This window comes from Macaca fascicularis, chromosome 19, assembly GCF_037993035.2.
Source record: "Macaca fascicularis isolate 582-1 chromosome 19, T2T-MFA8v1.1".
Taxonomy (NCBI): Eukaryota; Metazoa; Chordata; class Mammalia; order Primates; family Cercopithecidae; genus Macaca; species Macaca fascicularis.
In genome coordinates, this window is record NC_088393.1 from 65,980,184 (window position 1) to 65,998,134 (window position 17,951).

At 47.1% G+C, this 17,951-nt stretch overlaps 1 protein-coding gene and 1 long non-coding RNA gene across 19 annotated transcripts in view; one reads left to right on the forward strand and one right to left on the reverse strand.

Annotated features, from left to right (window-relative positions):
• ZNF544 (zinc finger protein 544) overlaps positions 1 to 16,551 on the forward strand; it is a 36,229-nt gene extending 19,678 nt beyond the window's left edge. For 11 of the 18 annotated variants that reach the window (XR_012428039.1, XR_012428042.1, XM_065536000.2 and 8 more), the window contains one exon: positions 2,070 to 4,872. Coding sequence is in view for 14 of the 18 variants with exons in the window: in XM_065536000.2 (XP_065392072.1) it covers positions 2,070 to 3,979 (1,910 nt within the window). In the remaining 4 variants the exon portion in view is untranslated. Of the gene's footprint in view, positions 1 to 2,069; positions 4,873 to 8,484; positions 8,880 to 13,822; positions 13,976 to 15,382; positions 15,487 to 16,255 lie in introns of those variants that run through there. The other 7 variants (XR_012428040.1, XM_065536003.2, XM_065536007.2 and 4 more) reach the window with 4 other exon arrangements.
• Positions 640 to 17,849, reverse strand: LOC135968595 (uncharacterized). The gene is made up of 4 exons (XR_012428065.1): positions 17,754 to 17,849; positions 15,312 to 15,500; positions 8,826 to 8,983; positions 640 to 1,028 (listed from the first exon to the last, which is right to left on the reverse strand). It is a non-coding gene; the product is annotated as an uncharacterized lncRNA (long non-coding RNA).
• Positions 17,850 to 17,951: the final 102 nt, after the last annotated feature.

Consider the following 17,951-nt stretch of genomic DNA (forward strand, 5'->3'; position numbering starts at 1 on the left):
AACTTGACGTAGGCCTTAGTAGTGTTGACTGTGGTGCCATGCAACCATAATGAACAGAGTGACAAGCAGAGGAGGGATCTTTAGGACCTGGACAAGGATCCTAAGCTGGGAGCCTCTGCCACTCATTTTTGGAGGCTCCGTATCTTCAACAGTGAGGAATCCCCACCACCACAATAACAAGGATGGCAAGATCAACCATGTTTTGTAATGTCGGTGCCAGACACTGTGTGAGGCTCACATAGTGATTCATTGATGCCTCAAAATAAATCTTGTAGGATAAACATTCTTTCTTCTGGCTACAGCAAGGAAAGTGAACCTCTAAGAGGCTAAGGACCTGTCTGAAGTGGCAAACAGTGAAGCCCAGGTGCAGCCAGTCATGCTGCCCATGCTGCGTCGGAGACCATGCAGTCTTTTCTGGAGAGTCTATTGGGTCAATTCTGGAATGCTTAAAAAACTTTTTCTGTTTGCAGCGTGAAGAAATGGTAGAATTGGTGCATTAAGAATATGAAGTCAGTATTGATGTTTGAGATGCAATTATGAGATCCAGAAGTGGAGCAGAAACATATTCTAGGACTAAGCACCAGTTAGGAGTCTGTGTTTGTTTCCTGTGGCTGCTGTAAAAAATTACCACCAACCTGCTGGCTTAAAACAATGCAAATTTATTCTCTAAAAGTTACAGAGGCTACAAGTCCAAAATCAATGTCACTGGATCGAAATCAAGGTGTTGATACGGCTGTGCTCCCTCTGGATGCTCCAAATGGAAAACGCATTTCTGTCTTTTCCTTCTCCTGTTGGTTGCAGCATTCTTTTCCAGTCTTCAGATACCTTCTGCTGTGTCTTCTCATCACCTTCTCCTCTGTGTTTCAAATCTCCCTCTGCCTTTCTCTTATGGGAACACTTGTGATTACATTTAGAGCCCCTGGATAATCCAGAAAAAAATCCCCATTTAAAAATTTTTAGCACGGTGTGGTGGCAGGCACCTGTAATCCCAGCTACTCAGGAGGCTGAGGCAGGAGGATCACTTGAACCTGGGAGGTGGAGATTGCAGTTAGCCAAGATTGTGCCACTTTGCTCCAGCCTGGGCAACAGAGCCAGCCTCTGTCTCAAAAATAAATAAAATAAAATAAAATAAAAATATTAATCACAGAAGGGTACGTTGGCTTGGCTGTATTCCCAGCACTTTGGGAGGCCAATGGGGGAGGATCACAGGAGCCCAGGAGTTTGAGGCTGCAGTGAGCCATGATTGTGCCGCTATCTGGTCTGTTCAACACAGCAAGATCCTGACTCTAGAAAACTAAATAAGTAAATAATAATAATAAAATTCTAATCACATCTGAACAGTTCTTTTTCCCAAAAGTTCACATTCACAGGGTCCAGGGGCTTAGAACATACATATTTTTTGCAATGGTTAATGGCTTTATATCCTGCAGACCCAGTTTATTCTGTGGATTTCTCTTTTTATCTTCACCTCCCTGCTTATTCTCTTTTTTTCTTTTCTTTTCTTCTTCTTCTTTTTTTTTTTTTTTTTTTGAGACAGGGTCTCACTCTCTCACCCAGACTGGAATGCAGTGGTCCAATCTTGGTTGACTGCAACCTCCACCTCCCAGGCTCAAGCAATTCTCCTGCCTCAGCCTCCTGAGAAGCTTAGACTACAGGTGCCCACCACCAGACCTGGCTAATTTTTTTATTTTTATTAGAGACAGAGTTTTACCATGTTGACCAAGCTGGTCTCTAACTCCAGACCGCAAGTGATCCACCTGCCTCAGCCTCCCAAAGTTATGGAATTACAGGCATGAGCCATAGCACCTGGCCCCTCCCTGCTTATTCTTTTGCCCTCTATTTGGGGACCAGTGTTACTTAGTCACTTCTTTATTATGTTTGTGTGTATTTTGCACTTTACCACTGATACCATGTTTGCTGATCCATCTGTGCTTTTCACAGCGTGCATACAGATTACAGTTTGTAGCTTGGAAACAAACCAGAGACACCTCTATTACACAGTTGTCTCCTTCATCCCCCTCCCCCTCTGATGCTTCTCCAGTAACTCAGGCATTTTGGATTTCTTTCAGACTGGAAGACTACCCTTGAGGAGAATAGGTTGAATTCTGAAAAAGATCAGGCTAGGGAAGAACTGTCCCACCACGTGGAAGTGAAACAATGTGTACAGGAGGAGCCACCCTGTTTGGTGTCATTAGGAAAAGTGCACAATCAGAGCAACCAGTTAAGGGAACACCAGGACAACTCCTTGAGGTTCATGGTACTCACCTCAGAGAGACTGTTTCCTCAAAGAGAACACTGTGAGCCTGAACTTGGGGGAAGTTATTCTGTACCTTCTACTTTAAGCCTTCTACCTATGACATTACCTGCACGTACAGGTTTCACTAAGCCTAACTCACAGGTTAAAGAGTTTAAACAAAATTCAACTTTCATTAATCATGAGAAAAATGGAGCAGGTGGGAAGCACTGTGAGAATCATCAGCATGCTAGAGCCTTGTGTCAGAGCATTTACTTGAGTAAACTTGGAAACATTGAAACAGGAAAGAAAAACCCTTATGAACATATTGTTGGTCGTGACTCTCTCAACTATGGTTCCTCCCTTTGTTTTCATGGTAAAACTTTTTCAGTGAAGAAAAGTGATGACTGTAAGGATTATGGAAATCTCTTCAGTCACAGTGTGTCTCTGAATGAACAGAAGCCAGCGCATTTTGGAAAAAGTCAGTATGAGTGTGATGAATGCAGAGAAGCCTGTTCTGAGAATCTGTGCCTTGTACAAACAGAAAGAAGTGACCCTGGAGGGACCCCCTTCAGAGGTGAGGATGGCTGTGCTGCCTTCCCTGTGGCCTCATCTTTTTCTGACTGTAACATCATTCAGACTGCAGAGAAGTCATTTGTGTGTAATCAGTGTGGAAACTCTTTCAGCTGTTGTTGTAAGCACATATACCAGAGAACACAAACTGGAGAAAAGCCCTTCGAATGTACTCATTGTGGGAAATCTTTTAGTCAGAGCTATGACCTTGTCATACATCAGAGGACACACACTGGAGAGAAGCCCTATGAGTGCGACCTATGTGGGAAATCCTTCACCCAGAGATCCAAACTTATTATGCATCAGCGAATTCACACTGGAGAAAAACCGTATCAGTGTGTTGAATGTGGAAAATCCTTCAGGTGGAACTCTAACCTCATTGTACATCAGAGAATTCATACTGGAGAGAAACCGTACGAGTGCACTCACTGTGGAAAGTCCTTCAGCCAAAGCTATGAGTTAGTTACACATACAAGAACCCACACTGGAGAAAAGCCCTTCAAATGTACTCAGTGTGGGAAATCTTTCAGCCAGAAGTATGATCTTGTTGTACATCAGAGGACACACACTGGAGAGAAACCCTATGAGTGCAACCTGTGTGGGAAATCCTTCTCCCAGAGTTCTAAACTTATTACGCATCAGCGAATTCACACTGGAGAAAAACCGTATCTGTGTATCGAATGTGGGAAATCCTTCAGGTGGAACTCTAACCTCGTCATCCATCAGAGAATTCATACTGGGGAGAAACCGTACAAGTGCACTCATTGTGGAAAGTCCTTCAGCCAAAGCTATCAATTAGTTGCACATAAAAGAACTCACACTGGAGAAAAGCCCTATGAATGTAACCAGTGTGGAAAAGCCTTCAATCGAAGCACTCAGCTCATCAGGCATCTGCAAATTCACACTGGGGAGAAGCCGTACAAATGCAATCAGTGCGATAAAGCCTTTGCGAGGAGCTCCTACCTTTTGATGCATCAGAGAACTCACACTGGTGAGAAACCTTTTGAGTGCAGTCAGTGTGGGAAGGCCTTTACAGGGAGCTCTAACCTTCTTTCCCATCAGAGAATTCATTCTGGAGAGAAACCCTATGAATGTAGTGACTGTGGGAAATCCTTCCGGCAGCGATCTCAGCTTGTAGTGCATCGGCAGACACATACTGGAGAGAAACCTTAGGAGTGCAGTCATTGTGGGAAAACTTTCAGCCAGAGGTCTCCCCTCATCATGCACCAGAGGACACCTGTCAGTGGGAAGAGCTATCAGTGTGATGTGTATTAAGGCCTTCAGCCAGCAGTAGTGACTCATTAAACATCAGAGAATGCATCCTGGAGGAAAGCCCTATGAATGCATTGATTGTGGGAAAGCCTTCAATGATCGCTCAACCCTTAGTAAACATGAGAGGACGCACACTGGAGAGAAACCCTATGAATGTGACCACTGCGAGCAAGCCTTTAGCCAGCGGTGTCAACTTACCAGGCATTGGAGAGTTCATACTGGAGAGAAGCCCTATGAATGTTAATGTGGAAAAGTTTCCAGTTAGGATACTTCCCTTATTCAACATGAGAAAGCTCATGGGCAAGAAACTCTCTGAATAACCAAGATGGAGCCAGATGCAGTTGCCAACACCTGTAATCCCAGCACTTTGGGAGGCCAAGGCAGGTGGATTGCTTGAGCCCAGGAGTTTGAGACCAGCCTGGGTAACATGACAAAATCCTGTCTTTACAAAAAATACAAAAATTAGTCTAGCATGGTGGTGCATACCTGTAGTCCTAGCTACTCAGGAGACTGAGGTGGGAGGATCACTTGAGCTTGGGAGGCGGAGGTTGCATTGAGCTGTGATCATGCCATCACACTGCTGCCTTATGAGAGAGTGAGATACTCTCTAAATAAATAATAACCAAGATAGGAAATTTCCCTGCCATACCCTCTTTACTAGAAATCAAGTGGCTAAAACATGACTCTCAGAGTGGGGCTTCATGACCATGTGCATCAGAATTGCCTGGAGTGTGCATAAAATTGTATTATGATGCTCACTCTAGCCAACTGAATAAAAATCTCTGGTAGTAGAATCCAGGAGTCTGCAGTTTCTAAAATCACACAGGTGGGTGGGCACAGTGGCTCATGACTGTAATCCCAGTGCTTTGGGAGGCTGAGGTGGGTGGATCACCTAAAGTCAGGAGTTTGAGACCAGTCTGGCAAACATGGCAAAACTGTCTCTATTAAAAATACAGGCCAGGGGCCAGGTGCGGTGGCTCATGCCTGTAATCCCAGCACTTAGATAGGCAAGGTGGGTGGATCACGAGGTCAGGAGATTCAGACCATCCTGGCTAATATGGTGAAACCCTGTCTCTACTAAAAATACAAAAAAAAATTAGCTGGGCATGGTGGTGGGCACCTGTAGTCCCAGGTACTTGGGAGGCTGAGGCAGGAGAATGGCGTGAACCCAGGAGGCGGAGCTTGCAGTGAGCCAAGATCACACTAGTGCACTCCAGCCTGGGCGACATAGCGAAACTCTGTCTTAAAACAAAAAAATACAGGCCAGGCGCAATGACTCATGCCTGTAATCACAGAATTTTGGGAGGCAACGGCAGGTGGATCACCTGATGTCAGGAGTTCGAGACTAGCCTCACCAACATGGAGAAACCCCGTCTCCACTAAATATGCAAAAATGAGCAGGGTATGGTGGTGGACACCTGTAATCCCAGCTACTCGGGAGGCTGAGGCAGGAGAATCTTAACCCAGGAGGCAGAGGTTGCCATCAACCAAGATTGAGTCATTGTGCTCCAGCCTGGGCAACAAGAGCGAAACTTCCTCTCAAGAAAAAAAAAAAAAAGGACTCTGGTGAGGCATGGTGGTTCATGCCTGTAATCCCAGCAGTTTGGGAGGCTGAGGTAGGCAGATAACTTGAGGACAGGCATTCAAGACTAGCCTAGCCAACATGGCAAAACCCCATCTCTACTAAAAATACAAAAATTAGCCGGGTGTGGTGGCACACGTGTGTAATCCCAGCTATTCGGGAGGCTGAGGCATGAGAATCGCTTGAACCTGGGAGGCAGAGGTTGCAGTTAGCTGAGATCATGCCACTGCACTCTTGCTTGGGCAACAGGGTGAGACTGTCTCAAAAAAAAAAAAAAAAAAAAGACTCTGAGCTGGCCGAAATGGCTCATGCCTATAATCCCAGCACTTTGGGAGACCAAGCCAGGCAGATCACTTGAGCCCAGTGGATTGGGACCAATCTGGGCAGCATGTTGAGACCCCATCTCTACAAAAGAAAAACAATTAGCTGGGCGTGGTGCTGCACACCTGTAGTCCCAGCACTCTGGAGGCTGAGGCAGGAGTATTACTTGAGCCTGAGGATGGTGGGGGGTCGCACCTGCAGTGAGCTGAGATCACACCACTGCATTCCAGCCTAGGCACCAGAGCAACACCATATCTCTAAAACAAAACAACAAAATATTGGACTCTGAATATTTCAGGGATTTGGTTATGTTTCAACTTTGTTGCTCAGTTGGTTGGATTGTAATCAGAACTGGCAGCATATTAATATGGAAAATACTTATCAGGTGGTGTGAAAACAGGAGCCCAAATAGTATGTTCACAGAAGGTTACAAGCACATAATTTAAATTGGTCACTCAGCAACATGTTCCCTAAAAGAAAAAAGCATAAATTGACAGTTGTGGGGAAAGTGGAAGAGGCCATGTCTGCATTCATTCATTCATTTTTTTTGAGACGGAATCTCACTGTGTCCCCCAGGCTGGAGTGCAGTGGCACAATCTCTGCTCACTATAAGCTCTGCCTCTTGGGTTCACGCCATTCTCCTGTATCCCGGCCCGCGGGATAGTCGAAGCAGGCCCTGGAGGAGGGGGTGGGAATTTGGGGAACAAGAGATACGAGAAATGGAGACAAGACAGTGCTCTGATCAAGTCTCGTTTAATGGCGGTAATGCAGTGCCTTATATACACTTGGAGGGGAAGGGGTTGGGCCAAGGCGAAAATGATCTCATAGTGGAGGCGTGGCCAGATAGGTATTGGTTTCTCTGGTCGAACGTCATGTTGCACCTGCGCTGTCAGGTAGTAATTTTCGCGGGCGCGGGAAAAATGGGTGAAGAAGAAGCAGGAAGAGCGCCATCTTTTATGAGGTATTAATACAGGGAAAAAAGTAAATCTAGGCAGGAGGTAGAAGGTGGAAATGAATAGAGCTCAGGCGTTTTTAATCATCAGTTATTATTCGCTATGGCCGGGGCGTGCAGCTCCGGACACTCCTGCCTCAGCCTCCTGAGTAGCTGGGACTACAGGCGCCCGCCACCACGCCCGGCTAATTTTTTGTATTTTTAGTAGAGACGGAGTTTCCCCATGTTAGCCAGGATGGTCTCGATCTCCTGACCTCGTGATCCACCCGCGTCGGCCTCCCAAAGTGCTAGGATTACAGGTGTGAGACACCATGCCTGGCCACATTTATATTTATTTTTTGACACAGGCTGTTGCTCTGTCGCCCAGGCTGGAGTGCAGTGGCGCAGTCAGGGATCACTGCAGCCTCAACCTGGCTCAAATGTTCCTCCTGTCCTAGCCTAAGTAGCTGGGACCACAGGCATGTGCCATGAAGCCTGGCTAAATTTATTTTTTTTAGAGACAAGGTCTCACCATGTTGCCCAGGCTGGTCTTGAACTCCTGGGCTCAAGTGATCCCCAGCCTCGGCCTCCCAAAGTCCTGGGATTACAGGCATGAGCCACGGTGCATGCTATTACTGCACATTTAAGCAGGATAAGAGCCAATGGGAGGGCGGGCACGGTGGCTCATGCCTGTAATCCCAGCACTTTGGGAGGCCGAGGCAGGCGGATCCCTTGAGGTTAGGAGTTTGAGACCAGCCTGGCCAACATGGTGAAACCCCATCTCTACTAAAAATACAAAAAATTAGCCAGCTGTCATGACATGTGCCTGTAATCCCAGCTACTCGGGAGGCTGAGGCAGGAAAATCACTTGAACCCAGGAGGTGGAGTTTGCTGTGAGCCAAGACTGCGCCATTGAACTCCAGCCTGGGCAAAAAAGCGAAAAGCAAGACTCCGTCTCAAAAACAAAACAACAAAAGAAAGTGCAGGGTGCGGTGGCTCACGCCTGTAATCCCAACACTTTGGGAGGCTGAGGCGGGTGGATCACGAGGTCAGATCAAGACCATCCTGGCTAACACGGTGAAACCTCGTCTCTACTAAAAATACAAAAAATTAGTGGTGGGCGCCCGTAGTCCCAGATACTCAGGAGGCTGAGGCAGGAGAATGGTGTGAACCCAGGAGGCAGAGCTTGCAGTGAGCCAAAATCACTCCACGGCACTCCAGCCTGGGCGACAGAGCGAGACTCTGTCTCAAAAAACAAAAAAAAGCAGATGGAAGTATAGCCAATAGCCAAACATACAGAATGAGGAAAGCTGGACAGGGTCAGGTGAGGAGAAGCTGTGGCAGCAGATGTGGCAGCCCCCAGCAGAGCCATAGATTAATAGACCAGAAAGTGGGTTAATGAAAGGTCTGTCCATGAAACTCAGACTCTTTCCCCATTTCTTTTTTTTCCCGCCTGGCATTAACTATCTGGCTGTGGGTTAGCAAAAAGTTAAGTAGGGAAGGAGTCACATGCTAAAAGATTAGTTCAGGGGACAACTGAATCTGACGTGTTTTTTTTGTTTTTTTTTTCAGACGGAGTCTCGCTCGGTCGCCCAGGCTGGAGTGCAGTGGCCGGATCTCAGCTCACTGCAAGCTCTGCCTCCCGGGTTTACGCCATTCTCCTGCCTCAGCCTCCCGAGTAACTAGGACTACAGGCGCCCGCCACCTCGCCCGGCTAGTTTTCTGTATTTTTTAGTAGAGACGGGGTTTCACCATGTTCGCCAGGATGGTCTCGATCTCCTGACCTCGTGATCCGCCCGTCTCGGCCTCCCAAAGTGCTGGGATTACAGGCGTGAGCCACTGCGCCCGGCCAGTCTGATGTATTTTGCTCTGTAGCAAGGGCTGCTTTATTCTGGCATTTCAGAACTTTTTACCTGATAGCTGGTTCTTGCCCTCTTCACCCTCAAGCAAAGCGTACTCTTAAAGCAGCCCCGCCTGTCTGTGGAGCTTCCTGTCTGCTTTCTCATAGCCTCTTCAATATAGATGGCAGGCAAGGAGCAAAAGATAAAGTCTCCATCATGAAAGAAGGTATCTAAGACAAAGCAGAAAAGATAGATATTCAGAGGAACCAAATATTCTTTGTTTTTTGAGACAGAGTCTTGCTCTGTTGCCCAGGCTGTAGTGCAGTGGAACGATCTCGGCTCACTGCAACCTCCACTTCCCAGGTTCAAGCAATTCTCCTGCCTCAACCTCCCAAGTAGCTGGGATTACAGGCGCCCACCACCACGCCCAGCTATTTTTTGTATTTTCAGTAGAGACAGAGTTTCACCATGTTGACCAGGCTGGTCTCAAACTCCTGACCTCAAGTAATCCGCCCACCTCGGCCTCCCGAAGTGGTGGGATTACAGGCGTGAGCCACTGCGCCAGGCAGAATCAAATATTTAAAGAATCTTGTTAATCTAAAAGTGAGTCAAGAAAGGGTTACAAGGCTGGGTGCAGTGGCTCATGCCTGGAATGCCAGCACTTTGGGAGGCCGAGGTGGGTGAATCGTGAGGTCAGGAGTTCGAGACCAGCCTGATCAACATGGTGAAACCCCATCTCTACTTAAAATACAAAAATTAGCTGGGCGTGGTGGTGGGCGCCTGTAATCCCAGCTACTTGGGAGGCTGAGGCAGGAGAATCACTTGAACCCGGGAGGTGGAGGTTGCAGTGAGCCAAGATCGGCTGGGTGCAGTGGCTCACGCCTGTAATCCTAGCACTTTGGGAGGCCGAGGCGGGCAGATCACGAGGTCAGGAGATCGAGACCATCCTGGCTAACACAGGGAAACCCTGTCTCTCCTAAAAATACAAAAAATTAGCTGGGTGTGGTAGCGTGCGCCTGTAGTCCCTGCTACTCGGGAGGCTGAGGCAGGAGAATGGCGTGAACCTGAGAGGCAGAGCTTGCAGTGAGCCGAGATCACACCACTGCACTCCAGCCTGGGCGACAGAGCGAGACACCGTCTCAAAAAAAAACAAAAACAAAAAAAAAAAGAGTTACAAATAAAAAATAATGCAGATATTTTGATAAAATAGAACAATGAGAACAAGAACAGACTCTTTGACTTTACAGGTAAGATTGTTCAATGTTATATGTAAAATGTTTATTAAGAAACAGAAGGCTCGTTCCCTGGTGCTGCAAAGAAATAGCACTCGAACATAAATTTAATTCTCTCAGCAAGGCCGTTTTTACTTTCTGCAGAAAGGGTACTCATCACAGATGGAACAATGGCAAGAGCACACCTGATCAAAGTAGGGAAGCAATTTTTATTCCTTACGTAGTTTGTCCCTGCTACTGTGTCATGTCTCCATTGGCTGCAGCCAGACTGCACAGTCTAAACTAACACTAGATTGGCTAACGTTTAAAACTTTTCAAAATAGGCAAAAGTAATGGAAAGACAAAGGAAAAGGGGAAGTTGCTTATGCCAGATACAGAAGGAGCATAGGCTGTGAGCTGGAATGTGCCTGTGGGCACATCCAGGACAAATATCTTGGTTAAGGTACGAGGACATAGAACATACTACGTGCCTGTGAGCATGTTTAACAGCTACATAGGATAGGGCTTAACAAAGACTTAACAGCACAAAGCAAGGAGGCTTCAAGGAAGTTAGTTTATAAAAGAAACTTACTTTTCAACATTTATGATTTATTCTTTAACAAGAAGAGAAACTTTGAAGAGGAACTTTTACTTTCCACATTGAACAAATAAGTAAGAAAAAGAAAAAGGGAAACTTCCCCAGGGCTGCAAGGAAATTTTCAGGTCATGCCATGTATTATCAGAATTAATAAGACCCATGCATCATGGAAAATTGAGAACACCACGATTAAAAACAGATGGCAGGCTGGGCGTGGTGGCTCATGCCTTTAATCCCAGCTCTTTGGGAGGCTGAGGCAGGCAGATCACCTGAACTCAGGAGTTCGAGACCAGCCTGGCCAATATGGTGAAACCTCATCTCTAATAAAAAATACAAAAATGAGCCAGGCATGGTGGCAGGCGCCTGTAATCCCAGCTACTCAGGAGACTGAGGCAGGAGAATTGCTTGAACCCCAGAGGTAGAGGTTGCAGTGAGCTAAGATTGTGCCACTGCACTCCAGCCTGGGCAACAAAGCAAGACTCTGTCTCAAAAAAAGAGAAAAGAAAAACACGTCAGGGCTGGGCGTGGTGGCTCACACCTGTAATCCCAGCTACTCGGGAGGCTGAGGCAGGAGAATCATTTGATCCCAAGAGGTGGAGGTTGCAGTGACCTAAGATAGTGCCACTGCACTCCAGTGTGGGCTACAAAGCAAGACTGTCTCAAAACAAAAACAAAACAGATGGCAGGGCCAGGCGTGGTGGCTCACACCTGTACTCCCAGCTACTTGGGAGGCTGAGGCAGGAGAATCGCTTGAACCTGGGAGGTGGAGGTTGCAGTAAGCTAAGATTGTGCCACTGCACTCCAGCGTGGGTGACAAAGCGAGACTCTGTCTCAAAAAAAAAAAAAAAAAAAAAACAGATGGCAGGGGCGGGCATGGTGGCTCATGCCTGTCATCCCAGCACTTTGGGAGACCCAGGCAGGTGGATCAGTCTAGGTTACGAGTTTGAGCCCAGCCTGGCCAAGATGGTGAAACCCTGTCTCTACTAAAGATACAAAAATTAGCCAGGTGTGGTGGTGCATGCCTGTAATCTCAGCTACTCAGGAGGCTGCGGCAGGAGAATTGCTTGATCCCGGGAGGTGGAGGTTGCAGTGAGCTATTGTGCCACTGCACTCCAGTGTGAGCGACAAAGCGAGACTCTGTCTCAAAAAAAAAAAAAAAAAAAAAAAAGATGGCAGGGCTGGGCATGGTGGTTCACGCCTGTAATCCCAGCACTTTGGGAGACTGAGGCAGGTGGATCACTCTAGGTTAGGAGTTTGGGACCAGCCTGGCCAAGATGGTGAAACCCTGTCTCTACTAAGGATACAAAAATTAGCCAGGCGCAGTGGTGCACGCCTGTAATCCCAGCTACTCAGGAGGCTGAGGCAGGACAGAATTGCTTGAACCCAGGAGGCAGAGGTTGCAGTGAGTCGAGATCGTGCCACTGCACTCCAGCCTGGGTGACAGAATGAGACCCTGTCATAAAACAAACACAGAACAGATGGCATGGCAGAACCTTCTCTAGAGAAAAGAGTTTTCAATCTAGGAAAGGAATAGGGTAAGAAAATGAATGTTTATTCACCCATAACTTTAAAAAAAAAATTGTAATTGAAAGCTACAAGGTAAATTGTGCTCATACTATACAAATCCTGCTAGAGGGTTATAGTTCCTATGTGAAGGTAACTTTAGAAAGTAGTGTTCACTTGACATTGATGTAGTAATTCCTGCTGGAGGGGCAAAAAGCTCATGAAATTTAAATAGAGGAGGAGGAGATGCAGTCAGATGTGTTGATTGACCCTTCAGGGAATGGCATTTGCATAGCTGTGACATGAACCCCAGGTATTGGCTTTTTTTTTTTTTTTTTTTTTTTTTTTTTTGAGGAGTGTCACTCTGTCGCCCAGGCTGGAGTGCAGTGGCGCGATCTCGGCTCACTGTAACCTCCACCTCCCGGGTTCAAGCAATTCTCCTGCCTCAGCCTCCTGAGTAGCTGGGATGACAGGTGGGCGCCACCACGCCCGGCTAATTTTTGTATTTTTAGTAGACACGGGGTTTCACCATGTTGGTCAGGCTGGTCTCCAACTGATCCGCCCACCTCAGCCTCCCAAAGTGCTGGGATTACAGGCGTGAGCCATCGCACTCGGCCTATATTGGCTGTTATTTTTTTTTTTTCTTTTTGGAGACAGAGTCTTGCTCTGTTGCCCAGGCCGGAGTGCAGTGGCGCCATCTCGGCTCACTGCAAGCTCCGCCTCCCGGGTTCATGCCATTCTCCTGCCTCAGCCTCCCGAGTAGCTGGGACTACAGGCGCCCACCACCTCTCCCGGCTAGTTTTTTGTATTTTTTAGTAGAGACGGGGTTTCACCGTGTTAGCCAGGATGGTCTCGATCTCCTGACCTCGTGATCCGCCCGCCTCGGCCTCCCAAAGTGCTGGGATTACAGGCTTGAGCCACCATGCCTGGCCTTGGAGACAGCATCTTTAAAGAGCTAAAATGAGATCATTAGAGTGAGCCCTGGTCCATTATGACTATTGTCCTTATAAAAACAGAAATTTGGAGACAGACAGCTTGTCACATACACAGGGAAAATGCCATTTGAAGACAAAGTCAGAGATCTACAAGCCAAGGAATGCCAGAGATTGGCAGCAAACCACCAAAAACTAAGGAAAGGGATGGAACATATACTTTCTTGTAGCCCTCAGAAGGAACCAACTGTGCCAACACATTGATCTCAGACTTCTGGCTTCTACAACTGTAACAATAAATTTATGTTGTTTAAGCCACCCCATTTGTGGTACGTTGTTACCAGCGCCCACATGACTAATACAACATATTTTTAAAAATCACCTACTTTATGAAAAACAGCATTTTCCAAAACAGAAATAGGGAGAAGAGTGGCATTGTATGATATTTTTTCAAATCTCCTTAATGTCTGGCTTCACTGAAGGCAGTTGAGTTCCCATAGCTGCATGTCCCCATTGCATCTGTTACAATATGACTCATCCAGCAGCCTCTGGACAACTGTATTGTATATTCCCATGAAAATGAGAGCGAGAGAGGAATAGCACTGGGTAGTCCAGGAGAATGGAAAAACCCACACAACTAAAACAAGCAGTAGGCAAAGAAACCACAGAATAACAAAACCCAAAATAAGGGAGAGAAGACAGCCAAAACTGGTCAGGGTGACATGTCCATGACTCTTCCAGGCAAACCCAAATACAGGAGAAAGGGGGTGGTAACTGGGGTGGGGGTGGGGGGAGCACGGTGCCTGAAATCCCCTCCTTTTCCAGATACCAGTGACTATTCCACCCATAATTAAACACCCATAAAAGGAGAAATGCAGACAACGTTGGGTGTGACTCAGGAGCCAGGAACCACTCCCTCACACTTGTCTCCCGTGTTTCCTTTCACTTTGCAATGAAAGCTTCTGGCTTTTCTGCTTATTCTGATTTATCCCTGAATTCTTTCCTGCGATGGCTTCAAGAACCTGGACACCAACTGCCACTGGCATCCAGTGACCCTCCTGAGCCCTCTGGCAACAAAAGAAAATGCCAACATCTTATTATTATTATGAACTTAGTTTTGAACCCACTGATACCTTGAAAGGATCTCAGGAACATCTAGGGCTCCCTGACCCACACTTTAAGAACTACTGCAATAGACAAACTCCTACCTTATAATCAAGGAGATAAACAAGAACTAGAAAAAAAAAAAATAGACTGGGTGCGTTTTTGTAATTCCAGCACTTTGGGAGGTCAAGATGGGTGGACTGCTTAAGATCAGAAGCTCAAGACCATCCTAGGCAGCATTGCAAAACCATATCTCTACAAAAAAAAAAAAAAAAAAAAAATACAAAAATGAGCCGGGCATGGTGGCATGAGGCTGAGGTGGGAGAATCCTTTGAGCCCAAGAGGTTGAAGCTGCAGTGAGCCGTGATGCTCTCTGGACTGGGCAACAGACAAGACCTTGTCTCAAAAATTAAAAAAAAAAAAAAAAGAGGAGGAAAGAGGAAATAATAGGACATCAAAATAACAGATTCCATACCATTAGAACTAGGAGGAAAGCTGAGCCCAGTGACTGGCTCCAAAATGAACACACAGGTTTGGGCACAGTGGCTCATTCCTGTAATCCCAGCACTTTCAGAGGCTGAGGCAGACAAGATTGCTTTGAGCTCTGGAGTTCGAGACCAGCCTGGGCAACATGGCAAAATCCAGTCTCTATAAAAATTAGCCCGGCCGGGGGAAGTAATTACAGTAATTACAGGCTCACGCCTGTAATCCCAGCACTTTGGGAGGCCGAGGCGGGCGGATCACGAGGTCAGGAGATCGAGACCATCCTGGCTAACATGGTGAAACCTCGTCTCTACTAAAAATACAAAAAATTAGCCGGGCGTGGTGGCGGGCGCCTGTAGTCCCAGCTACTCGGAGGCTGAGGCAGGAGAATGGCGTGAACCCGGAAGGCAGAGCTTGCAGTGAGCTAAGATTGCACCACTGCACTCCAGCCTGGGCGACAAAGCGAGACTCCATCTCAAAAAAAAAAAAAAAGAAAAAAGAAAAAAAGCCCGGTGTGGTGGCTCTCACCTGTGCTCCCAGCTACTCGGGAGGCTGAGGTTGGAGGATAACTTGAGCTTGGGAAGCAGAGGTTACAGTGGGTGAAGATTGCACCACTGCATTCCAGCCTGGACAACAGAGTGAGACCCTGTCTCAAAAAACAACAAAAAAAGAACACACAGGCTTCCCCTAAAGAGAAGATAATAGATCCTTGCACACCTGCCCCTACCTCTCCAACACTGGTGGCCACTGTTCAGGGTAAGGCAATAGATCCTCCTAGTATCTTCTTTGCCTGCAGAGAAGGGGGTGCTGCTGGCAGCTTTTTGGGACTCCCAATAGAAGACAGATTTGGTCTCCTGGAAGGCTGCCTGATCGAGTTCCCACAGCAGCTGCCGCTTGCTCAGGTGAGTGAAGACATCTGTCAAAAGACAGAATTTTATTTTTATTTTTATTTTTTGAGATGGAGTCTCACTCTGTCGCCCAGGCTGGAGTAGAGTGGCGCAATCTTGGCTCACTGCAACCTCCACCTCCTGGGTTCAAGAGATTCTCCTGTCTCAGCCTCCCAAGTAGCTGGGTTTACAGGCACCTGCCACCACACCTGGCTAATTTTTGTATTTGTAGTAGAGACAGGGTTTCACCATGTTGGCCAGGCTAGTCTCAAAATTCCTGACCTCGGGTGATCTACCCACCTCAGCCTTCCAAAGTGCTGGGATTACAGGCATGATCCACTGCACCTAGCCAAAAGAAAAAATTTTAACAAATTTGGTTAAAGACCAAATTGGCTTTTATTTGTGATTCATAATCTGGGCAGCCTCCACTCTGCAAAACAGAATGATGGATCCCACCGGGCAATGGTAGAATAGTGGTTTTTGTAAGGTGGGAACAAGGAAACAGAACAATAGAGAAAAGGCTAATTAGTTAACTAACTAGGTTACTTTTCTTGTAGGGATTAAAGCAGAGGGGACTTCCTTATTATGCTGACGCAGATAGACTGGAAATCTGGTTTGTTGAGGGATCTACCTGCTTAAAGTATCAATCTGATTATGTGGCATTTAGCCTAAGTGACTCTGTCTTGGTTTGGTATGGTCTCATGAGGCCTAGAGCAGGAGCTCAGTCCAAAACCATGTCCTCTCATAATTTTGTGTAACTTGCCTAACACCTGCTCCTTCTCAGGAGCGAGGTCCAGCAAAGAGCAGAGAGGGTACAGGGCCAGAAGGATGTGAGAGAGTGTGGCCAGTTCGAGCCCCTCAGGAGTCAGCTGCTCCATCCCCACTGGTGACTTCTTCACTCCTTCAACACTGTGTGAAGGGCCATGTCATGGTTGATCTTCATTCCCTCAGACTACACCATCAGCCCCATGGGAGTGAGCAAATAACAAGTAACTACATTCTTCCCTGCTATGTGTCTGGCTCTTAGTAAAAATTAAACAAAATTAAAAATTGTTGCGGTTTGAATGCAACATTTTTGAATGGAAATCTGCTTTCTCATTTTTCTTTTTTAATTTTTTTTTTTTTTTTTTTTTGAGACAGAGTCTTGCTGTTTCCCAGGTTGGAGTGCAGTGGCCGGACCTCGGCTAACGGCAACCTCCACCTCCCAAGTTCAAGCGATTCTCCTGCCTCAGCCCCCTGAGAAACTGGGACTACAGGTGTCTGCCACCATGCCCAGCTAATTTTTGTATTTTTAGTAGAGACGGGTTTTGACCATATTGGCCAGGTTGGTCTCGAACTCCTGACCTCGTGATCCGCCCGCCTCAGCCTCCCAAAGTGCTGGGATTATAGGGGTTAGCCACTGCGCCCGACTTTTAATAAACATTTTAATGGACTACAACAGACCCACAGAAAAGACACATCACAAAGTGAACATCCACAAGGAGAAGCAATAGGACTGTCAAAGGCATTCGACCCAGAGCGACTCCATTTTGAGTGAGGACTAGGAAAATGAGGCTGGGCTGCATTCCCAGAAAAGTAGGTATTCCTAACCTCTAGATGTTTACGGTTAAGGGAACAAATTAATAATGTTTACTAAAACAGACCCAGACTTGGGAGTGTCCAAAAATCTTGGTATCTAGAGAATAAAGGCATTCCTAATTTTGCTTTAAAAATAATATAGATTCTTGAAAAATACAGTAATTAAGAAATTAATTCTTTTTCACAAACCCTTGTAGCAGAGCACATCTCCCCAGAATCTATTTTTAGCCTATATATACGCAAGCATTGTGCCTAGGGTGCATGCATTCCTCCTCTTACTTTCAGGAACGTCCTACTGTCTATGGAGTAGCTCTTCTTTCACAACTTTACTTTTTTAACACACTTGATTTTACTTTGCACTGCGGACTCGCCCTGAATTCTTTCTTGCGCGAGATCCCAGAACCCTCTCCCTTGGGGTCTGAATCGGATCCCTTTCCTGTAACAGGACCCGCGCTCCGAGACTCCCCACTTCCAGCCGCTACCCCCAAAATCTTTTTTATGAACAAACCCCTAAGTCGTCCTGACTGATGCGTGTGCGTTTTAGGCACCGCGGAGCAGAGGGTAAAGCGGAACAGCCACGGGCCTCCTCCCGCGCAAGCTCCCGGGAAGAGCAGGCCCGGCCCGCGGAGACGTGCACGGCCCCCAGCGAACGATCCCCAGCCCCACAATCCGCCATCCCTCGGGGGTCCGCCCGTGCTCCCTACCCATGACTGAGGCCTCTGGTTGCCCGCACCCTAGCGGGTATCGCAGCCCGGAGCAACACCGCCCCCACCAGCCCCAACTGAGCGCTCCCATTGGCCAGACGCCAGCGGGTGGAGGCTCCCATTGGCCATCGGCCATAATGCTTCCATTGGTCGAAGGCCAGGCCGGCAGAGGCCCCCATTGGCCGAGAGCTGTGGCTC